The 19,351-nt window shown below is 42.4% G+C and overlaps 1 protein-coding gene across 1 annotated transcript; it reads left to right on the forward strand.

The window, feature by feature from the left end:
• The first annotated feature begins 1,704 nt into the window (after positions 1–1,704).
• Positions 1,705–18,535, forward strand: znf296 (zinc finger protein 296). Its single transcript, XM_036585541.1, has 3 exons — positions 1,705–1,819; positions 6,507–6,836; positions 14,769–18,535. Exons 1-3 carry the CDS (start codon positions 1,768–1,770, stop codon positions 16,304–16,306), a joined length of 1,920 nt encoding a protein of 639 aa, XP_036441434.1. The 5' UTR covers positions 1,705–1,767; the 3' UTR covers positions 16,307–18,535.
• Positions 18,536–19,351: the final 816 nt, after the last annotated feature.

The raw sequence follows: 19,351 nt of genomic DNA on the forward strand, positions 1-19,351 counted from the left end.
AACTCTTTAACTCCTTAACTGCTTACATTTTAATACTTTCGACATAAATGGTTAAGAGGTAAACAGTCATTCAGAGTGGTTTGATGTGAAATGCTCTGTTTTAGAGAAATTTACCAAGCCAGAATTGTTTGCAGTGATGGTGATAGGAACCAGATGTCCAAAGAGTTAAATGCTTCTAAAAGCTTGATTCACAGAAAGTAATAATAGCAAATGGTTATGAAAACACTGCCTAACTCCCTTAAAACATTATTTTACGATGTTTTGGCCTACAACATATTTTTTAATAGAGTGTGAGGAGGTACAGTCAAGGTGCTGTAAGGCAGAATGGTTCCCAAAGAAAACTTTTCACTATTATTTCCAGATTTACCACTATTTTACCATTAAAAAAGTTACATATGAACACTCAGAAAACATGAAGCTCACTGGTGGTTCAAACAAAATGGTTAAATTTGTGCTGTAGACATTGTGACCCCTGATTCCTGTCACCACCACTGTAAAGAAACCGGTCAGTTTGTTCATCTAGAACTAAGCATTTCACACCAAACCATTCTGCATGACTTTGTTTACATCACAATGACCGAATTAAGTAGAGTTTTTGAGAGAAATTCTTCTTTAATCCCCGTTTGAGAAACCAACGTCCATAAGTCATCGGTTTATCCGAGAACAAGGTTTTTCCCCTTTGCTGCAGTCTCTGCTCTTCTGGGAAGGCTTTACTCTAGATGTTGGACCATTGCTGTGAGGATTTGATTGCGTTCAGCCACAAGAGCATTAGTGAGGTCAGGTATTTATGTTGGATGATCAGTTCTAGATCATTCCAACTCATCCCAAAGGTATTGGATGGATCACTGCTCCAAAGCCAAATGCTGGGGGGCTTTATACCCTTACAGCCAACGTTTAGCATTGGGCATGGTGACTTTAGGCTCATGTGTGGCTGCTCCAGAGCACCAGTGTCTCCTGTGTCTGGATACTTTTGAACATATAGTGTACATCTGGCATTTTGCATGATTGCTTAAAAAAGTTTAATTGTCCCACCAGATGGCGCAATTCAGCCTGCATACGTACATTAATGTGAACGTAGGTTAAATCTTTTTTTTTTTCTGGTTGTACAAGGTTCAGCGCGCTAACTGTATTTTTCACAACTCGAGATGTAAAGGTGCAGAAAAAAAGGGGCCAAGAAAAGTTTGGTTTCGAAATCAGGCGGACAGCGCAAACACCTGCCTGAGGCGACCTCGATAAACCCACTTCCTCCTCACCCACATCCTTCAGCCAGCCCGTTTTTTATTGGTGTCACTGCAGCTGTGTTTCGTCAAAACAACCGCAAACACCAGTTTTTCTCATCTCATGTTTATATCCCAGTCCATTCTGGACGAGTTGGGCTGTTTTAGGCTGATATTTGAAGTGCAATCGGTCCCATCGTGGATCAATAGGGCTCCGGATCTACGACCAGATCCGAGAGGTTTGAGGAGGACAGCGGCGTGGGCGGGGCCGAGCACGTAAATGAGTTCAAAACCACGCCCATGCGAGTGTCGGCCCCGCCCCGCTCTCCTCAGCACTACAGGACCGTTTGTGTGAACTTGAGCACTGACGGGTGGAAGGGTACGACCGAGAGCGCAACCCTCGGAGGAAAGAAAGAAAAAAAAGGAAAACAGCAGTTCAGTCTATTTTCTGCGTGTCTTATGACACCGTTTGTCGTCCTCGGTTACTCAGAGCCATAAAAGTGACTGAAAAACCAGCGGATAAATACAATTAAAAAGCGTAAAGCTCAGCATGTCCAGGCGCAAACTCGGCAGCAGACCACAACACCTGAGCGTCATCCAAGGTAAGCTGAAAAAAAAAAAACACTTCTGCTGCTTTCCAGTGACGAAAACAGGGCATTAGGGTGATTCACACGCTGGAATATTTCACTGACAGTAAGCAAGAAGTAAAACAAATTGGTTTCCATTAACTTTATTACCACATTAAAGCGTCCAGGAGTTGTCAGAAACTTGACACTTGGCAAAACGTGACAGAAAAGCTGGCTTGCCATGAGGTAAACCGTTGGTGTGGCACGTGCTGAGGGGGGTATTTACTTTATAGCAACAGTATGGCTAGCACTGTGCCATTATTTGTCATTTTGGCTGGACAGTTTCTTCCAGTGGGAGACCCAACACAGCGTGGTAGCTTAGCCTACTTCCTTATTGCTTATTGCATCTTCCCCTCAGCCCATCGTCTTTTCCCCCCTCTGTCTTTAGAGGCTTGTGTCCATTCCTTTTTGTCTGCAGTGCTTATATGCTACTTATTTATGTGCAGTGATATTGAACCAGTGCTTCCTTTAAAGGGGAACTCCACCGTTTTGTGCAAAATTTCTGAATAATTTAGTCCTTAAGGTGTAAACAGAGTCACCCAGAGTGGTTAGATGCGAAGTGGTTGACTGCAGAGAAACTTACAGACTCAGATTTCTTTACAGTGGTGGTGACAGGAACCAGGGGTCGCACTGTCTGCAACACAAATATAGCCATTTTATTTACTGTCCAAAACCACCAGTGAACCTACACGTGTCTTTTGAGTTATGTGTAACATTTATGCTGGTAAAATAGGCATAATTCTGAAAAAATAAGCATTCTTTAAGGACTGTTTTGGCTTGCAATGCCCTGTGTGTATCTCTGTGCCATGAATGAGTTGCATATAAATGGTTTGAAATACATTTTAAGCCAAAACTTTATCACCGAACTACCATAAAAAGTGTCTCAGACATCAGGCAGCATATTTAGAACCATTTCAGGTAAGAATCTTCTGTGAGGGAGATTTCAGAGGCATTAAACTCATCGGATGTCTGGTTCCTATCACTACCACTGTGAACGGTTCTGAGTCTATTCTAAGCTTCTCTACAGCAGAGCATTTCAGACCAAACCACTTTGAATGACTTTGTTGACATCTGAGTCATTTAATTATGTAGAATTTTTTAAAAATCAGTCGAGTTCCAGTTTAACAGGAGAAAAGACAGGAAGGGAGTTGCTCAAAAATTAAAGAAGTTTTTCCAAACAAAGTGGAGCACCTGAACAGGGTGAATTGCAAAATCTCAGATGGCCCCTTGCTACTTAAATAGGGCACTACATAAAGGCTTCTACAGGCAAAAAACGCCCACTGTACGTCCATTTGGCACTCAGCCCAGCTCAAGTCTAGACCTATAGATTTTCAGATGTTTGAGATAAATGTTTCTCATAGCCAGGAAATAGGTTGGCTGTTTTTCTCTGTCTTCCCCCCCCCCAAAGTGAGGGCAGCCGTGCTGAGGTGGTTTTGAGAGGCCACAGCCGCGCCTTGTGCCTGTCTGTGCAACACAAACAGGAAAGGTGGCATTTTTTTGAGTGAGCGCTCGCCTCTCTGGGCACTGTCTGGACCTGCAGCGGCCTGGCCGGCCCGGCCCGGGCAGGTGCATCCAGTCCAGGCTGCTGGAGATATGGAGTCGTGACCACAGCAGCCTGAAGGGCAAAGTTACTCATCTGTCTGACAGCTTTAGCAAGAAACAGCGCCCATGCACCAAGTTATGGAGATTTTTGTGATGGGCTGAGTTATCACAGGATGAGAGTATTGAACTCCGTTCGGGGCTAAAGTGGGCTAGCAACGTGTGTAGCCTTGATGAACGTCACAAAAAAAGGCCCAAAAATTAAGAAGAGTGTTCTAGGTTGTACTGTCAGTGGAAGAAAGTATTTATTCCATTCAAGGCTGCTTCCAGAGTTGGGCTGAGGTGGTCAGTCACATTTCTAGTGTTGGAAGACACCACAAATGGTCAGGAAAAAGGTTTGTACTGTCAAGAAATTAAGGTACTGGCAGCATCCAGGGCTGCTTCTCAGATTGGGCTAAGGTGGTGAGCCATATTTCATGTCTTGGCTATCACAACAAAGGGTCAGTAAAACCTTAGGAATAGTCTACGTAGATCTAGGTTGTGGTGTCAGTGGAAGGGGGTATTGATCCCATTCAGGGCTGCTTGCAAGGTTGGGCTGAGATGGTCAGTCAGGTTTCTAGTCTTGCTAAACACCACAAAAGCTTTAAAATATGATCAGTCACATTTCTAGTGTTGAAAAAGAGTACAAAAGACTGGAGGAATAGTGGTTTGGGTTGTGTTGTTACTAGATGAAGGTACTGACAACATCATGGGCTGCTTCAAAGATCAGACTGAGGTGTTCAGTTATATTTCTGATCTTGATAAGCACCACAAAATTCAGATAAAGCTTAAGAATAATGATCTGGGTTGTACTGTTAGTGGATGAAAGTGTTGACCACATTCAGGGCTGCGTCCAACATTGTGCTGAGGTGGTCATTCAAGTTTCTAGTCTTGGTGAACACCTCAAAAGGCCAGAAAAGCATAAGAGTAGTGATCTAGGGTGTACTGTCACTGGATTGTGGGCTGCATTCAAGGTTGGGCTGAGGTGGTCAGTTACGGTTGTAGTGATGGAAAATAGCATTAAAGGTTAAAAGAGCTAAAGAATAGTGATCCAGGCTGTGCTGTTAGTGCATGAAGTTGTTGATTCCATTCAGGATTGCATCCAACATTGAGCTGAGGTGGTCAGTCACCTTTGTAATCTTGGCAAACACCAGGGCGCTGATAAAACTATAAAAATAGTGATAAATTAAACAGCTAATCATTAAGTTCATCTAACCAGGGTTGCTGCTTCTAATTGCCAGCCCCTGTTCTAGTAATCCTCATTATTGTCTGTTTCTTATTCATGCTTAATTGAGCTAGGCTTCACTGTCCTGATTATAATCGTACTACAGTTTAAACTCAAAGTGTTTTTGTGGGGTGCAAAAGCCACCTTTGCTGAGTACGGAGCGCTTTTTGCAAATGTTGAGAGGTGAAGGGTGTATCTGTAGATCAGTGCGTTGGAGTGGTCGGCGAGCGTGTCGCCGGTGCACGCAGCAGCTACGCTGAGCGTTTCCTGTGTGAAGCAGGCCGAGTGGCAGAGACACAGGAAGTGGTCAGTATCTGCTGACCAGACAGTGGCTGACTGAGGGTGGCAGATGAGCCGGAGCCCAAAGCGCCTGCAGAGAAGCGAAAGTAACGCTTCATCAAACAGAGAGAGAGAGAGAAACAAAAAAACAGGCCAGTTGAGTGCTGTTTGAAAGCCGGTTAGGTTGGTCACTCAGAGAGCTTCAGGGGATGTAGTGTGATGTGACTGTGTGTAGTTGATGGTAGTGTTACTCAGAATGAGAAAAAAAAGAAGTGACAATCTTTTATTCACAAAGCACAAAATGATTTTTTTCTGAAATTCAGATAATATGTATCTACTTTCCTTGTTAGTTTATCAGGTCCACTTAACATATAGTTACATTTTGTATTTCAATTACAAATTGTAGTCCATCTGTTTCTCTGAATAATTTTACCCCCCTTTATCTCTTTCATCAATGGTCAAGACACCCACAGTACCACCACTGAGTAAATCATTCTCGTCATTGAAACTGTAGCGGCATGTTATGACGTTTTTCCACTGGCCAGTGAGGTGCGGTACAGTACGATTACGGATCCATGATCATACATTTTGTTGTCAATTCTGCTGCCAACGTAATGGTGTAAAGTCCCACTAGAAATGGTGCAAACCACTGATTGATCAAACGCAGTCGTCACACAATTGTTACGCAGTATAACCACCTGACCATCATTTAAAAAACACTAGCCAGCCAGATTCACTGTGTGTGACATAAAACCAAATGCAGATTTAAAGGTAAATCAAAGCTTGAATTTGCTCTTTTGTTGCCGTTGTTGTTTGTGTTTACTGTTAACGCTTGATTTGCGTCAGAAATCGTGGAAGGGAACTCCACCTACGTTCACAGTTCTGTTGTGATGGGAAACGGACGCAGCTGCCTGACCAGGGTATGGATAGTTCTGGTTTCAGATTTGTAACCATACTGTGCTGTACCGTATTACCCAGTGAAAAAACACCATTAGATCTGACACAGCGGTGTTCCTGGAGTTTTTAAACACTGTGTCCACTTACAGTCCATCTATTAGACACAACTACCTTTTTGTTCCACCTGTGTTCCACGATAGCTCATTAGTTGCTGCACTGTTTGTATTAGTCATCCTCTAGTCCTTCATCAGTGGTCAGTTTTTGGCCGCAGGACACAGTTAGCTGGATATTTTTGATTGGAGGGCTAATCTTAGTCCAGTAGTGACCCTGATTTGTTTAAAAGAGGATTCGAGAACGGTCCGCCACCAAAATAATGCCTGTAAATGGTGGTCCTGTGGTGGTCCTGTCTGGAGTAAAAAGCCGCTAATAAATAATCCAGAGAAACAGGTGGAAGTTCACCTATATGGTAAGTAGACCTGATAAAACGGACGAGTGTAGATACAAGGAGGTGTGCTTAATGAAGTGGCCAGTGAGCTTATACATATATTTTGCATTTGCAATGTGCATATATTCAACTAATCACAGAAGAAGGAAATGAGAATGGTCCTAATGTGTTTACGTGACTTTTTTCCCCCCATGAGGTATTTACCTTAATGATTTTCCCTCTCTCTCCTTCCCTCTCAGATGCCCCAGAGGCCAATGTGACCCCCAGCTCCTCCCCCTCTCCTGACCATGCAGGTCTGCCCACAGCCGGAGGTAGTGACCTGTTGACCTGTGGCCAGTGTGGCCAGGCTTTCCCCTTGGCCCACATTCTCACCTTCATCCAGCACAAACAGGGAGGATGCAGCAGTGTCAGGGCGGGTCCAGTAAGCCACACCCCTCAGTCTCCAGCCAATCACACACTCCGACGCAGCCCAGGTGCGCAGGTGGAGGCGGGCTACGTGGAGCTGAGGAGGGTGACGGACAGGCGGTGGGAGGAAGAGCCAGGTGTGAAGGCGGAGGCTAATCGCGCAGGTGAGTGAGTGCTGGGCGCTAATTAGTGTCATTCTTTTATTGTCCTCCACTCGTTTAACGAACTTGCCCCCAGTCCGTCTCATTAGGCCGCCGTTGCTGCGGCGCTGAAGCCTTTTGTGAGTTAGAGACGCTGGCGCTAATTGTCTGGAAGGGACAGGCAGTTCAGTTACAGGCTCATACACACACACACATACACATACGTAAATGCACACACACTTGCACACACCCTGGGGGGGTGAGAGAAAGGCACACCTGAGCATCTCCTTGGCTTAGTCTCTGAGGTGAAATGTCCAGGTAAACACAGTACAGTCAGGCCATGCAACAACTCCCAAAGCACTTTACATACAAACACGCCACCACCAGTCAGCAGTCAGAGAACCGGTTGGACCTTACATCAATCTAAGCATTGCTTGCGTTCTCCCTAGACCTTAAATGAAAGTTATTCTTTTGCTGACCACAATCATCCACAGTAACATAAATGCATAAATTTGCATGAGACATTGTTTGAATTTTTAGCTTCTGCATACTCGCACCACCAGATGTTGGCCAACTTGTTTAGCGCCTTCCAGCGAAAGAGATTCTTACTTTCTGTCCTGCTTGAGTCATGTGGTCCAATCACATAATTTCATTCAAAAATTCTGCTGGTTTTATTGATCCACAAAATGAGTCCTGCCAAGAGCTGTCTTTTTCTAATTGAATGTTGTGCATGACCAATCTGAAAATATGCATGTTAGCAGTGGTTTAAAAAGGCCTGGGTACCTAAAAATAATTAGCACAATTAGGCCTGTCATAATCATGAAATATATAAATACAATATATAAAGACATCAAAATAATTGTGATTAACAGTTTGTCTTTTTTGTGTTCATTATATGCAACTGTTAATGTAAAGCCTAAAGTGACCAAATGAGCTGTTAGGTGATCTTGCTTCGTAGCTCTCGACTGAAGACAGACACAGCTTGAGCTCAAATAAACAAACAGTACTCTGACAGTGTTACAGCACCAATCAGGTGTTAGAACTTGTGCTTTATAAAACCCAAAACATGTCACAATAAATAGTTCTTCTTTCTTTTTACATGAATTTGCCTCAATTGAACTGATAAACCATTCACATTGTGTTTATTGTGATGTAAACATATGGCAACTGTGGACAGCTTAAATAATTGCGATCAGGTGATTATCTAATAATTTTGACAGGCCTTTGCACAATATTTTCTTGTTTAAAAATTGGGATTATTGATTATTGATTATTCTCCCCAGGAGAGAAACTTCAGACTGAATCCACAGCAGTGTTACATTAAAAAAGTAAATAAATAAATAAATAAATAAAAATGCTTTCTGTCATTTAAAGTGACAGTTTCCCTGGAATTCAGGTCTGGACACCTGTGGGAATATTATATTTCCAGAATTTTACAATTCATTTGACCCGTTGGTGCGCTTAAACTGGTTAGAATGTTTTTTCAGACAGTATGTCACACTCTGAGAAACCCTTAGGATAGACATTAGGTAGTTTGCTCGACTGCAGCCTCATTGCTTATCAATGCCCCATAATAATCCATTGTTTCAACAGTTAAAGGAAACAAAATATTATTTGTAAATATCACAAAATTTTATTTAGCAAGTTGTTTAAAATTAAATTAGTTCTGTCAGTTCGTTTTTTGTGCATCATCATCATCAGGTTAGCTAATTGTCACAAACATCCATTTACATTGGCCCAGGCCTAGTTTTTACATTTATTGGCACAGTAGTGTCTTTGTTTATTGCTACTGGCATTACACTGCTGAAACTACCAAGACTTTATCACCCACAGTCATTAATGATTTCCTGTCATTTCCGAGCTAATGTGGCATAGAAACAATGGGCATGCATCACTAACTGAGGTTCTGTGCTCTGTTCGGGTTCTAAGATAAAGAACATGCATGGACAAAATTGTAGTAGATATATACATTGCAATATAGTAAAATGCACTGGTAAATTAATAATGTAACATGGTTCAAGATCTGTATTATTTTGGGCCAAAAAAAAGTATCTGTGTTGGATCACATAAATACCTTGATTCATCAGAACGCCCACAGAAAGTTGTCTGGGACTGTGATTAGTCAAAATGCTCAGAGCATGCAGTAAAAAACAGTTGGTTAGAGTCTCATTTGCATTTTATAGTCTTCTCCAGTATCAGTACAGCAAAAGCCAGTATTGCAATAATAATTAACAAGCAATATATTGCGCAGCCTTAGCTTGTGCATGGATATGACTGCGGGGTGTTGCGCTGCTTTGTTACAGTAATCTGGCGAGGTCACTAGATCTGTGCAGGTGCTGCTGTTAGTCTTTATTTGTCTGAACTACTGAAGTGTGACTTCAGCGTTTCCTTTCGACGCTTAGTGCCCCAGAAACGGCTGCCTGCAGCCCGTCTTCTAAACCAGAATCCAGAGCCGCTGTTACCTTCTCACGGCTAAGGGTTAAGCTAAACAAATATGACAGTTTATTAAAGGTGAAAAGTATTCATCGAGGGACCGGGGTGGTTATGGCTGATCATTATCTACAGCACACGCACATGTACATTTTGACGCGCACATGTTTGCACTTCCTTCCTTTGTGTGGAGCTCAAGGGACAGTCGCACTCTGCTTCCTTCTGTCCACATCTCTCTGCTCTGAGGGCTTCAGTCCCTCTTCTTTAGTTCTACAAGCACAAATGTATGCATATGTGTGAGAGAGATTGTTTATGAAAGGAAATCTTAAGCAGGAATGAGAGAGCGATAGTAGCAGTAGTATATGTCTGCAAGTTGCATGATAGAGGAATATAACGCAAGAAATTGAATGTTTTTAAATGGGTGTAGTGGGGCTGAACGATTATAGACAGTATTCCATATTGCAGTTATACAGCACCATTCAAAAGTTTGGAATCACTTGTCATGTTCTGTCCAGTTTTTTGGGAACACCAAGAAGTTATTAAATAATCAATAATATACCATAGTTTTTTATACAATATAGTGTTTATATAAATGTCTCTAACTTAACTGAATCAAGATTTGATCACCACTTTTGAAATGCGAAGCATTCAGGGCTGGATTTCCCAAAAAGCATCTTTGTACATAGATGATTCTTCAGTGGTAGAGCGAGCGTCACACTGAACACACTTTCTACCAGTTAAGATGATCTTAACACTGAACTCTGGATGTTAATTTTCTTATAACTTCATTCTCGATGCTCCATAGCTTTCTCAATTATATTTGAACCATCTACTGCTCTGTACATCATTCTGTACACAGCTAACAGTTCTTCATTTTTTTACAGCTTTCTTCAAATAAGTTGAAATCTGTGAAGCATCATAATAGCATCATTTCATGCATGTATTTTGCACAAATTATTGAAAACACTAATATGGACTGTGTAATCTGCAATATTAAAAACACGGTTAGTGAATACTGGAGGTGATGTGGTTAAAGATTGGCCTTCATTGTTTGACCCAATTTTTTTTTCATATGTTGGATGGACCACATTTGGTAGATCACTTGATTATCGGGAGGCAGTATTGATAAAACTCTCACAAATATGGAATTTTCCAAATTCATCACAGTTTCATAGTAAATAATGACATTTAAGTCTGAATTAATAAAGTAAATCAAGCCATGATCCCCGAGTACTTTCACTATATGATGGAATGTCATATAGTTGTATGCAAAAGTGTGAACACCTGCTTACATGTTGCACTGATTTTTTTTAAGTGAAAATAAGTTAATACATCCTCTACAGAGAATGTACCTAAATATGTTTATGCTAATTTTAGCGCACAGTTTCTATTTATTTGCTAAGTCTAACATTTTAGAAAAAAATAAAAAATACAGTATAAAATGTTCCAGGACTTTAAAACAGGTCACATTTTATGTTTTATTTCTTCCCAATATATTATGTTCAGCAAATAAACAGTTACTTTCCACTAAAATGTGCAGAAGTGTGTTGTCTGTAGAGGATGTGTTGACCTATTTTCACTCAGAAGATCAACAAAATATTCGACCAGGGGCGCCCAAACTTTGCACACGACTGCATCTTGTTTCATTTGGACTCCAGTCCAGTCTTTTTCGTAGTACACTACCATTCAGAGGGTCGGAATCACTGTTCAAAGTTTTTGACGATATAAAATCGATTTTGCTGCAGATAAATGTATAAAAAGATTGTAATATGCTGGTCCTGTGCAACTTGACTGGCTACAAATAATTAATAGGGAACCATGAAGCTGTTATTAATATCCATGATGCCTCGTATCGTGCAAATTTCCAATGTGTTAAACTCAGCAACTAAATACAAACTGTACAGTAAAATTTTCAGAAATATGCCATATGTAATTGTTTTCTCCATAGAGGATGTGTTAACCTGATGTGTTATTCTCACTTTTTTAAAACTTTCAAAACACGCAACGTCATCAAACTTTTGCAAACAACAACAAAGTGGTCAGTTTTAGCATCCATAAGCCAATAAACATGCTTGTTCCAAAATCTTGACTGCTCATTTGCTGTCTCAGTTGCATTCTGTAAGCATATTATTAACATCAGTGCTCCTTGATTGGTCTGCAATCTCAGACTGTCATCCACTTCCAGTACCTAACACTCATTTCTGCTTTAAGCCATGCCCTCTTTTTGGTTTGAACTTCTAAAGAAGGTATCATTCAGGAATTGATATCAAAATTGAAAACATTTTAAAGATATCCAGCCCTTGTAGTGCATTAGTGTATCAGTGTGGTAATATGAGTAGATAGAATAATCATATGCATGTATCTTTATCTATCAGTACTGATACTGCCGTTATGTGAAGCACTACGTGCGTATCATTGCTGTTGGAAAAAAACTCATATCTCCAAAATGATAGCCTCATAGGAGAAGAAAAAAACTTGCTTAACCTGTAATGAAAGTTAATGTAACAAGATTTTTTCCCCAAGTAAAATTATGAAAATTGAACACATTGTAAGTTCATCTAGAGTTTTCAAAATTTACAAAAAGGTGAAAAGAAGTGGAGATACAGCGATGATATGAATATAGATGATATATCACCCAGTCCTGCCCTTGATTTATGAAAGCAGCAAAAGAAACTCAGAGGGAGCATTTGAGGGTTGGTCATTGGTGTTCACTGCTCACTGCACACAAACATTTAGTGATCAGTTAGACGGCTGATTTGCATCCTGCAGCCTTTTGTGATATAAATATTGTACAGGCCAGCATTACAATAGTAATTAGCAATAGATATAGAGCAGTTTTCACAGAGATTAGGACTTGAGTCAGTTTAAGTTGGAGAGTGTCAGTGATGGCGCACATGAGAGTGAGTATGGGGTAGCGTGAGTTAGAGGATGGGTGAGGGACAGTAGTTGTCTCATTTGCTCTTTCACTCTGAGTCACTCTGAGAAAATTCAGTTACCCCGCAGCAGTGAAGTGTTCCTTGGTTAAGTGTGTGAAATTTTTTTTTTTTTTCTTCCTTTTTACATTCACCTGTGTTAAAGTCACCAATAGTATGTGATGGATTGCTCTATCACTCAGACAATGCAATGATACCTTATCTCCTCCATTCTCGCACTCTTCATTATTCTTCCATCTTTTCTTCCACTCCCTCCCTCTCTCCCTCCTTCTCTTTTTCTCCACTCCCGAGGGAGAGAAGATTCTGCCTGCTGCTCGTTAGAGCTCCCAGCCAATCTGCATTTTTAATTAGCAGTTATTGCTTCTGCTTAATATGCAAGTGCTACCCTGGGCCAAATGGGAATCCTTACAAAAAAAAAAGAGTGCGGGAGAGGAAGAAAGAAAGAGGGGGTAGCGAAAGAGAAAGAGACGGGTTGGGTATTGTGTTTCACTCCAGGACCTCGAGACAAAAGCCCCCCCCCCAACCTTGGCACCCCCCACCCCAGCCTCCTCCACCCGGGGGAGAGATTTGGAGGCAGAAGGGGGTTCGTACAGAGAATCTGAAGGTGCACGCATAGGGGTGATGATGTTACCGTGTTGTTTCGCGACATGTAGGCCTCCTTTCCTTTGCTCTTTGTTCCTAAGTTGAACTTATTTTCACCATTTCTTTCCCCCCCTCGCTCCTCCTTTTAACCTCCTTCCCGGAGGCTCAAAGGCACTTCTTCTCCTTTAAGAAGTGTTCCTCTCCAGGCCTCGAGCCTTAGACGGAGGGGGAAAAGGCAGAGACACTTTTTAATCTTCTATTCCTTCACCCCACCCCCCAACTCCCCCCAATAAAATACAGAAGGATTTTGACTTGAGGAGACATGAAAGAGGCTTATACCATTCAGCCCCTGAGCCCTTTGGCAGAAAGAAATGAAATGAAACGCGTTCTCCCTTCAGTTTTTCGGGATCCTCTTTCCTCATTTTGATTTATGCAGAGAGGCCCCATTTATCAAGGAGGCTGACTCAGGCCTAATTTGCATAAAGCCTTCATTTCCCCCGTTCCGCTAATTAGCAATTTGCCGCTTAATTGGTGAGTGGCTCTCAGAAAAAGAGAGACAAAACTCGCCATATTTGAAAAATGTCTTCAGTCCTTCTTCGGCTGTTTGTTTTGTGGCTTCTGCCTTTGTCCTTCTCTTTACTCTTGTGGACACACCTAGCAGCCTCGACCCAGACCAGGTTACTGATGTGTTTTCTTTCTAGGGACGCTCTCTTTTTCTTTCACTTCACAGTTCCAGCCCCTTATGAGCCAGCTTTCTCACCTTTCCTTCAGCATGTGATTGATAAAGATTGCATGTAGAGCTGATTTCCTGTCAAACATACGCCACCTCGCAGCGTGCAGGTCCACAAGGCTTTATTAGCCCTCCAACTGCAGTTTGCCCTACTTTTGCGTTTGCCGTTGAACCTGTTTTCGCCCTACACAAATGAACTGGCATGACGTTCTATGAATTATGGGCCACCTCATTCTGGTGTCCTTTCATTTTCATGCTGCCGCGATCCTGCAAACTGTCTTGCTGGTTATCTCTGAGCGTTTTCACACATGACCTTAGGCACTGAGGGATATTATTTCCTTACTGGACTAGCCATGCCTGTTCGGGTGGCCCCTGCTTTGCATTTTGCTTTGTCATTCTCTTTCATAGTACCTGTATGCTCTTGTCACGGTGTATATGTGAGAGGGGCGTGTTGAAAGTGAGCCGTGTTGACACTTTGTTTTGATGGTCCACTGTAGATGGTCACCTTGTCTTTAACTCAGATTCAACTATGTGTCTGTTTAGTACAGTCTAATTAAACTTAGGGCCTTAGTCCTGCATTATTCTTTTTTCATATGTCCATTTTCCAAACTGTCAATTATTTACAATTAAACAGCCTGTTTTTGTTACTGTGACTTGAGACCAGTTTATATAAATGATCTCTGTTCTGATTGGCTGCTCTGCATTCAAATAGCAGTCCGAGCTGAAACACTCCTCATAAAATCAGTATGAATGGGCGGGGCTTAACTGCTGTAGACTGAATAGGCCGATATACAGTGGCATGCAAACATTTAAACACCCCTTTGTCAGATTAAATTTCTTTCGCCAAATTTCCTTTGGGATCAATAAAGTATCTATCTACCTATTTATCTATCTATCTACCTATTTATTTATCTATCTATCTATCTATCTATCTATCTATCTATATCTGTTATGTTTGTAAATTTGATTTTCTCAGTAAAAGCAAGTTAACACATCCTCTGCAAGGAACAAAATTAACATGGTATTTTTTTAAGTTTAATGCACAATTTCTATTTATTAACATGCTGGAAAATAGTAAAACATAAAATATATTAACTTTATCACTAACTCTGGTTCTAGTCGTAACCCGTACACATTGCTGATACATTTGTGGAGCTATCAAAATAAAGTGTTAGTCACGTTATCACCTGTGCTCTGTTGGCAAGGTACTGGTAAAATAATTCTCTCAATCTCTAATCCTGTCGCTCTCTCTCGCTCTCTCTCTGTTTCTTTCTAATCCAGATGAGCCATCCAGTTTCACCTGCCTGGTATGTGAATGTGTGTTGCCCACCGCATGGGCTCTCCTCCAGCATGCCCAGCACACGCACTCCCTGAACCTCTATCAAGTGGAGAGCAGTCATGGCCTGGAGATCTCAAAACCAGCGGCCACAATGGATATTCGTCACTTGGGTGCCACTCTGGCCTCTGCCTTCAACTCCACCACAAAACGTTTACCTCGTTCTAATCAGCCTCCCCGCCCCCATCAGCCCTCTGCCCCTTCTCCGGCGGGGCGGGACCTGCAGGGCCTGAACTTCTCCTTGTGTCTACAGCGGCTGGCGGAGGTCAGCTGCAGCAATGGAGGGGTCGTTCCCTCCCCGTCACCATCTCCCCCGGCAGCTTCACCTTTCCCTCATTCCACACCCTCTCTCCTGGGGACCTACTCCTGCGAGGTTTGTGGCCAAAGCTTCCAGTCTATCCGCAGCCTGTCCGCTCACCGCCGGACGCATGCCTGTGAGAGGCCCTACCACTGCGGCATGTGCCAGCTCACTTTCTCACAGAGCGGCGAACTGGCGCGCCATATGAGGAGCCACCGGCGGGCCCCCACCATGGATGAGATCGAAAACGGGCAGACCTCGTTATCCCAGCAGGCGCCTGGAGATGGTTCCACTGCTAGTTTGGGGAATCACGGGGCTGAGCTCGATCTCAGCAAGCACCCCGCAGCAGGTACAGGCTTAATGCTGCTGTCCTCTCAGTCTGGAGCCGCTGGCCGTGGCTTGGCGAGGTTCTACCAGCCTCAGGTGGAAGCCGGACAGGAAGAGGAAGTGCAGGGTGAGCCCCAGCAGCCTTCGCCTTATTCTAGTCCGTCTGAGGGCTCCCTGGAGAGCGGAGAGACCGGCGGCAGCGGAGAGAGCGGCATTGCCAGCGGCAACTGCACCCCAAAACGGCCAGAACGAGAGAATGAGAGAGAAGCAGAGGCAGAAGCTGTAGACATAGTCCAGGAGTGGCAGCAGGACAACGAGAGAAGGCAAGTCAGCAGTGGAGCAGGCCGAAAGAAAAGAGAAGAAGCTTGCGAGTTTTGTGGAAAGAGGTTTCGCAACAGTAGCAACCTGACGGTGCACCGGAGGAGCCACACTGGAGAAAGGCCATACCGGTGCGGCCTTTGCAGCTACGCCTGCGCCCAGAGCAGCAAGCTCACTCGCCACATGAAAACACATGGTGCCCGTGGCTCCAGAGCGCCTTTCCAGTGCCAGCTATGCTCCGTGCCCTTCACTGTGTATGCCACGCTGGAGAAGCACTTGAAGAAAGCACACGGAGTTAACCAGGCCACTGCTGGGGTTTACAGCCACAGTCCTCCAGTTAGCTACACCGTCAAACTGGAAGACGATCCTGCCAGCAATCACTCAGAAGCTCCAGTCCAAGGCGTCACAGAGACAAACGTGGACATGTATGAGAATCTGAAAGAGGAAGACTCCGAAATGAGGGTTGACAGTGCTGCATCACCCACTCCTGAGGACTCCAGTGGAAAGGCAGATTTGAGCCTGGCTCCAAACACTGCCTGAGCTAAGACAAACCTCCATAAGGCCACTTGGATCTGATACCTGGCAATCAATATCTGAGCTCCACCAGACTGAAAAAAGATAGGGGCCATGCTAAATGATCAAATATTCTATATTTGAATGAAAAACCAAGTGCCTGCACATCAACTACTGTGATCATTCTTGTATAGATTTGAGGACTGAGACTGAAGTCAGTGATTTTATGACTCATGTTACAGTTCTGCTGTGGGACTGTGAAGGCTTATGAGCCTGAGGACATGGGACAGAGTCACACGACCGTTCATAGAGACGGGCGTGGATGCCAGGCAACCATCCTGGAACATCATCTACTAGGGATGAACAGGAGCACCTGCAACAGATGTGATTCTTGGCGGTATTCAGGATGAGATTCTACCTGAAAAGGGGGAGATCTTCTGTTTAATCTGTCGCTCTACATGAGACCCATCAGAGGTCCATCATTTGTAAAGAGTTCTTTAGTTATTCTTGAGTTGTTGGAAGAAATTATACAGATAGTAAAGGAGTGCATGGATATCTGTAATACTTCCTTTCTTCAAAATCTCTCACAGGGTTGTACGACTATGAATTTTTGAGATTATACTCTGAACGGGACTTTCTTTTTTTTTTAACCTAGAGATAGGCTTAACTTGTGTCCTCAACAGAGGACCTGAATTTTGTGCGCATTTTGATACTGTTTATAAACAATACACAGTGTGGGTATGTGGCAGTGAACATTAAAGGGGAAATCCACAATTTTTTTTTTTTTTCAAAATTTCTGCATAATTCAGTTGTTGAGATGTAAACAAACTCATTCAGAGTGGATTTATGGGAAATGGTTCATTGTAAAGAAAGTTTACAGTGGTGGTGATAGGAACCAGGGGTCGCAATGTCTAGAACCCAAATATAGTATAATATATAATGTTTTATTTACTATCCAAAATAACCAGCACACCTACTGTCTGAGTTTTTATGTGTAATGTTGAGGGTAAAATGGTGGCATATCTGAAAAAACAATCTTGGGGACTAAAAAATCTACCTCAAATGGATTTAAAAAAAAAAAAACAAAAAGATGTTTTAGGCCAAAGCTCTGCCTATTCATAAACAATAAATATACTGACTTTGTGTGAGGGAGCTTTTAAAGGCATTAAAGACATCTGGTTCCTATTACCACCACTGTGAATAGTTTTGACTCCTAAGTTTCTCTAAAATGGAGCATTTCTTGTCAAATAACTCTGAATGATTTTGTTTACATATTAACAGTTTAATTAGGCAGAAAAAATGAAATAAAGTGGAATTCCACTTTAATAATCTTAACACAATCTTCTGTGCTCACAGAGCTGCATGTCTTAGATTTTTGTACATTTTGTATTTTTAGCCTGCACTTATACATCTTTTGTCCATTGTAACCAGTTCATTTTGTCACATGCTGTAATGTTTGATTGTTTTTCTAGCAGCTAAGCTCCTATGCATAAAACTGAACTCTGTAATTAAAAAGAAACGGGTGTTTGCTTTCTGTTATGTATATACTCCACAGGACTCGCTGTGCTGTTTACAGATTATTCTCTTTACAGGTTGCCTGAGCACATATGCATGTCATGAAACGTTCCGTTCTTTTTGGCCTGCGTTGAGTCGGTTCTCGAGGGTACTGCATGTTTTGTGGTCGTGTAAATGAAAAGCCTTCCTTCAGACGAAAAACTGGGTGGGGAGTGACAGCACTGACCTGTTGATTGGTAGACCTACCGTGTGAGCACTTGAGAGTTGTGTGCGTCTGTGTGAGTGTGTGCGAGCTGAGGTTTGTCTGGTTACATGTTCACACAAAAAAAGTTTGCTTTGTAATTTTATTTTCTATGACTATTAATGTCTGTAATCTTTCAGGGAACTGTTGTACTACTGTTTCTTTTGGATAAGAATATAGTTCTGAGTCTGTATGAATAGACAAATGTGAAAAGCTGTCGGGCACATGGTGTCCATTTCTTCAGGGACCAGCACACTGTATATAGCCCCCACTTCTCCCTAACCACAATGGATTTTGTTGTCGTCCTAATCGCTTTGGAGTTCACTTATAACTGTTATGTATATGTTTTTTTTTTCCCAGCATTCCCTGTGAAGCTTATGCCTCTACTGTTCTGTAAACTTGCCATAATTTTGTTATTTCTATGCTTGTGCAGATGTTAATTAAAATACTGAAACAAAGTCAGGAGCGTCCGTGTGCGCCTCTGTGTGTGTGTGTGTGTGTGTGTGTGTGTGTGTGTGTGTGTGTGTGTGTGTTTCTGTAGTGGAATGGAACCTGTCACTACTTGTTTGAGAACACATCAAGAATTCATCTGTGTTTGCACTGGCGAGCTGCTCCTCTCTCACTCCACTGCTTTTGAATCATGCTCTGACTCAGAGGTCATTCAGTGGGAATTCTGAATATGATTTCTGCTGTATGTACATGTGTCCCAATCAGGATGACTGAGTATTGTTTCTTTCTTTCTATTCAACTTCTGCAGTTGCTGTAATGCAAACACGTACAAAATTTTACGGTCAGTTCTGTGTAAAAGTCACCACCCTTCATTTATTTAATTCAGGGAAAAAAAGCAGAAACATTTAACAGAAAATTCCACAGAAGCCTCAACAACTAAGTATAATACCAACTCTGTCAGTATTAAGTGTGTCCACTCTATCTTTATTACAGCTTCCATTCTTTTCAAGAGACTCGCTTTCAGTTTTTCAAGGAAATCTTTGATATTTTTCCACAACTTCAAAGTTCAGTCTCAGAAGTTGGTTGAATTTTCTGCTTCTCGCGATCCAAACAATCCCAAGTACATTCAGTGATGTTGAGCTCTGGACTCTGGGGTGGTCAGTCCATTGTTCTGAGAACACCAGCAGCTTCTTTGTTTGATGTGTCTGTCTCGTTTTCTCAGTGAGGGCTTCTTGACAGCTCCTTTCAGACCCATAGTGTTGCGTTGTCTTCTCACAGTGGATGGATGAACAGAAACACCTGTGGACTTTTTCAGATCTGAGCCAAGAGTGGAGCTTGATTTTCTCCTGTCCCTTAGCTTTAAGTGC

This window comes from Colossoma macropomum, unplaced genomic scaffold, assembly GCF_904425465.1.
Source record: "Colossoma macropomum unplaced genomic scaffold, Colossoma_macropomum, whole genome shotgun sequence".
In the NCBI taxonomy this organism is placed as follows: domain Eukaryota; kingdom Metazoa; phylum Chordata; class Actinopteri; order Characiformes; family Serrasalmidae; genus Colossoma; species Colossoma macropomum.

What these genes read in the sequence shown, in the direction of transcription:
- znf296 (XM_036585541.1), top strand. Translation starts at nt 1,768, where the DNA reads ATGTCCAGGCGCAAACTCGGCAGCAGACCACAACACCTGAGCGTCATC. An exon ending in ACACCTGAGCGTCATCCAAG is followed by an intron (nt 1,820 to 6,506) that starts GTAAGCTGAAAA and finishes CTTCCCTCTCAG; the next exon opens with ATGCCCCAGAGGCCAATGTG. An exon ending in GGCGGAGGCTAATCGCGCAG is followed by an intron (nt 6,837 to 14,768) that starts GTGAGTGAGTGC and finishes TTTCTAATCCAG; the next exon opens with ATGAGCCATCCAGTTTCACC.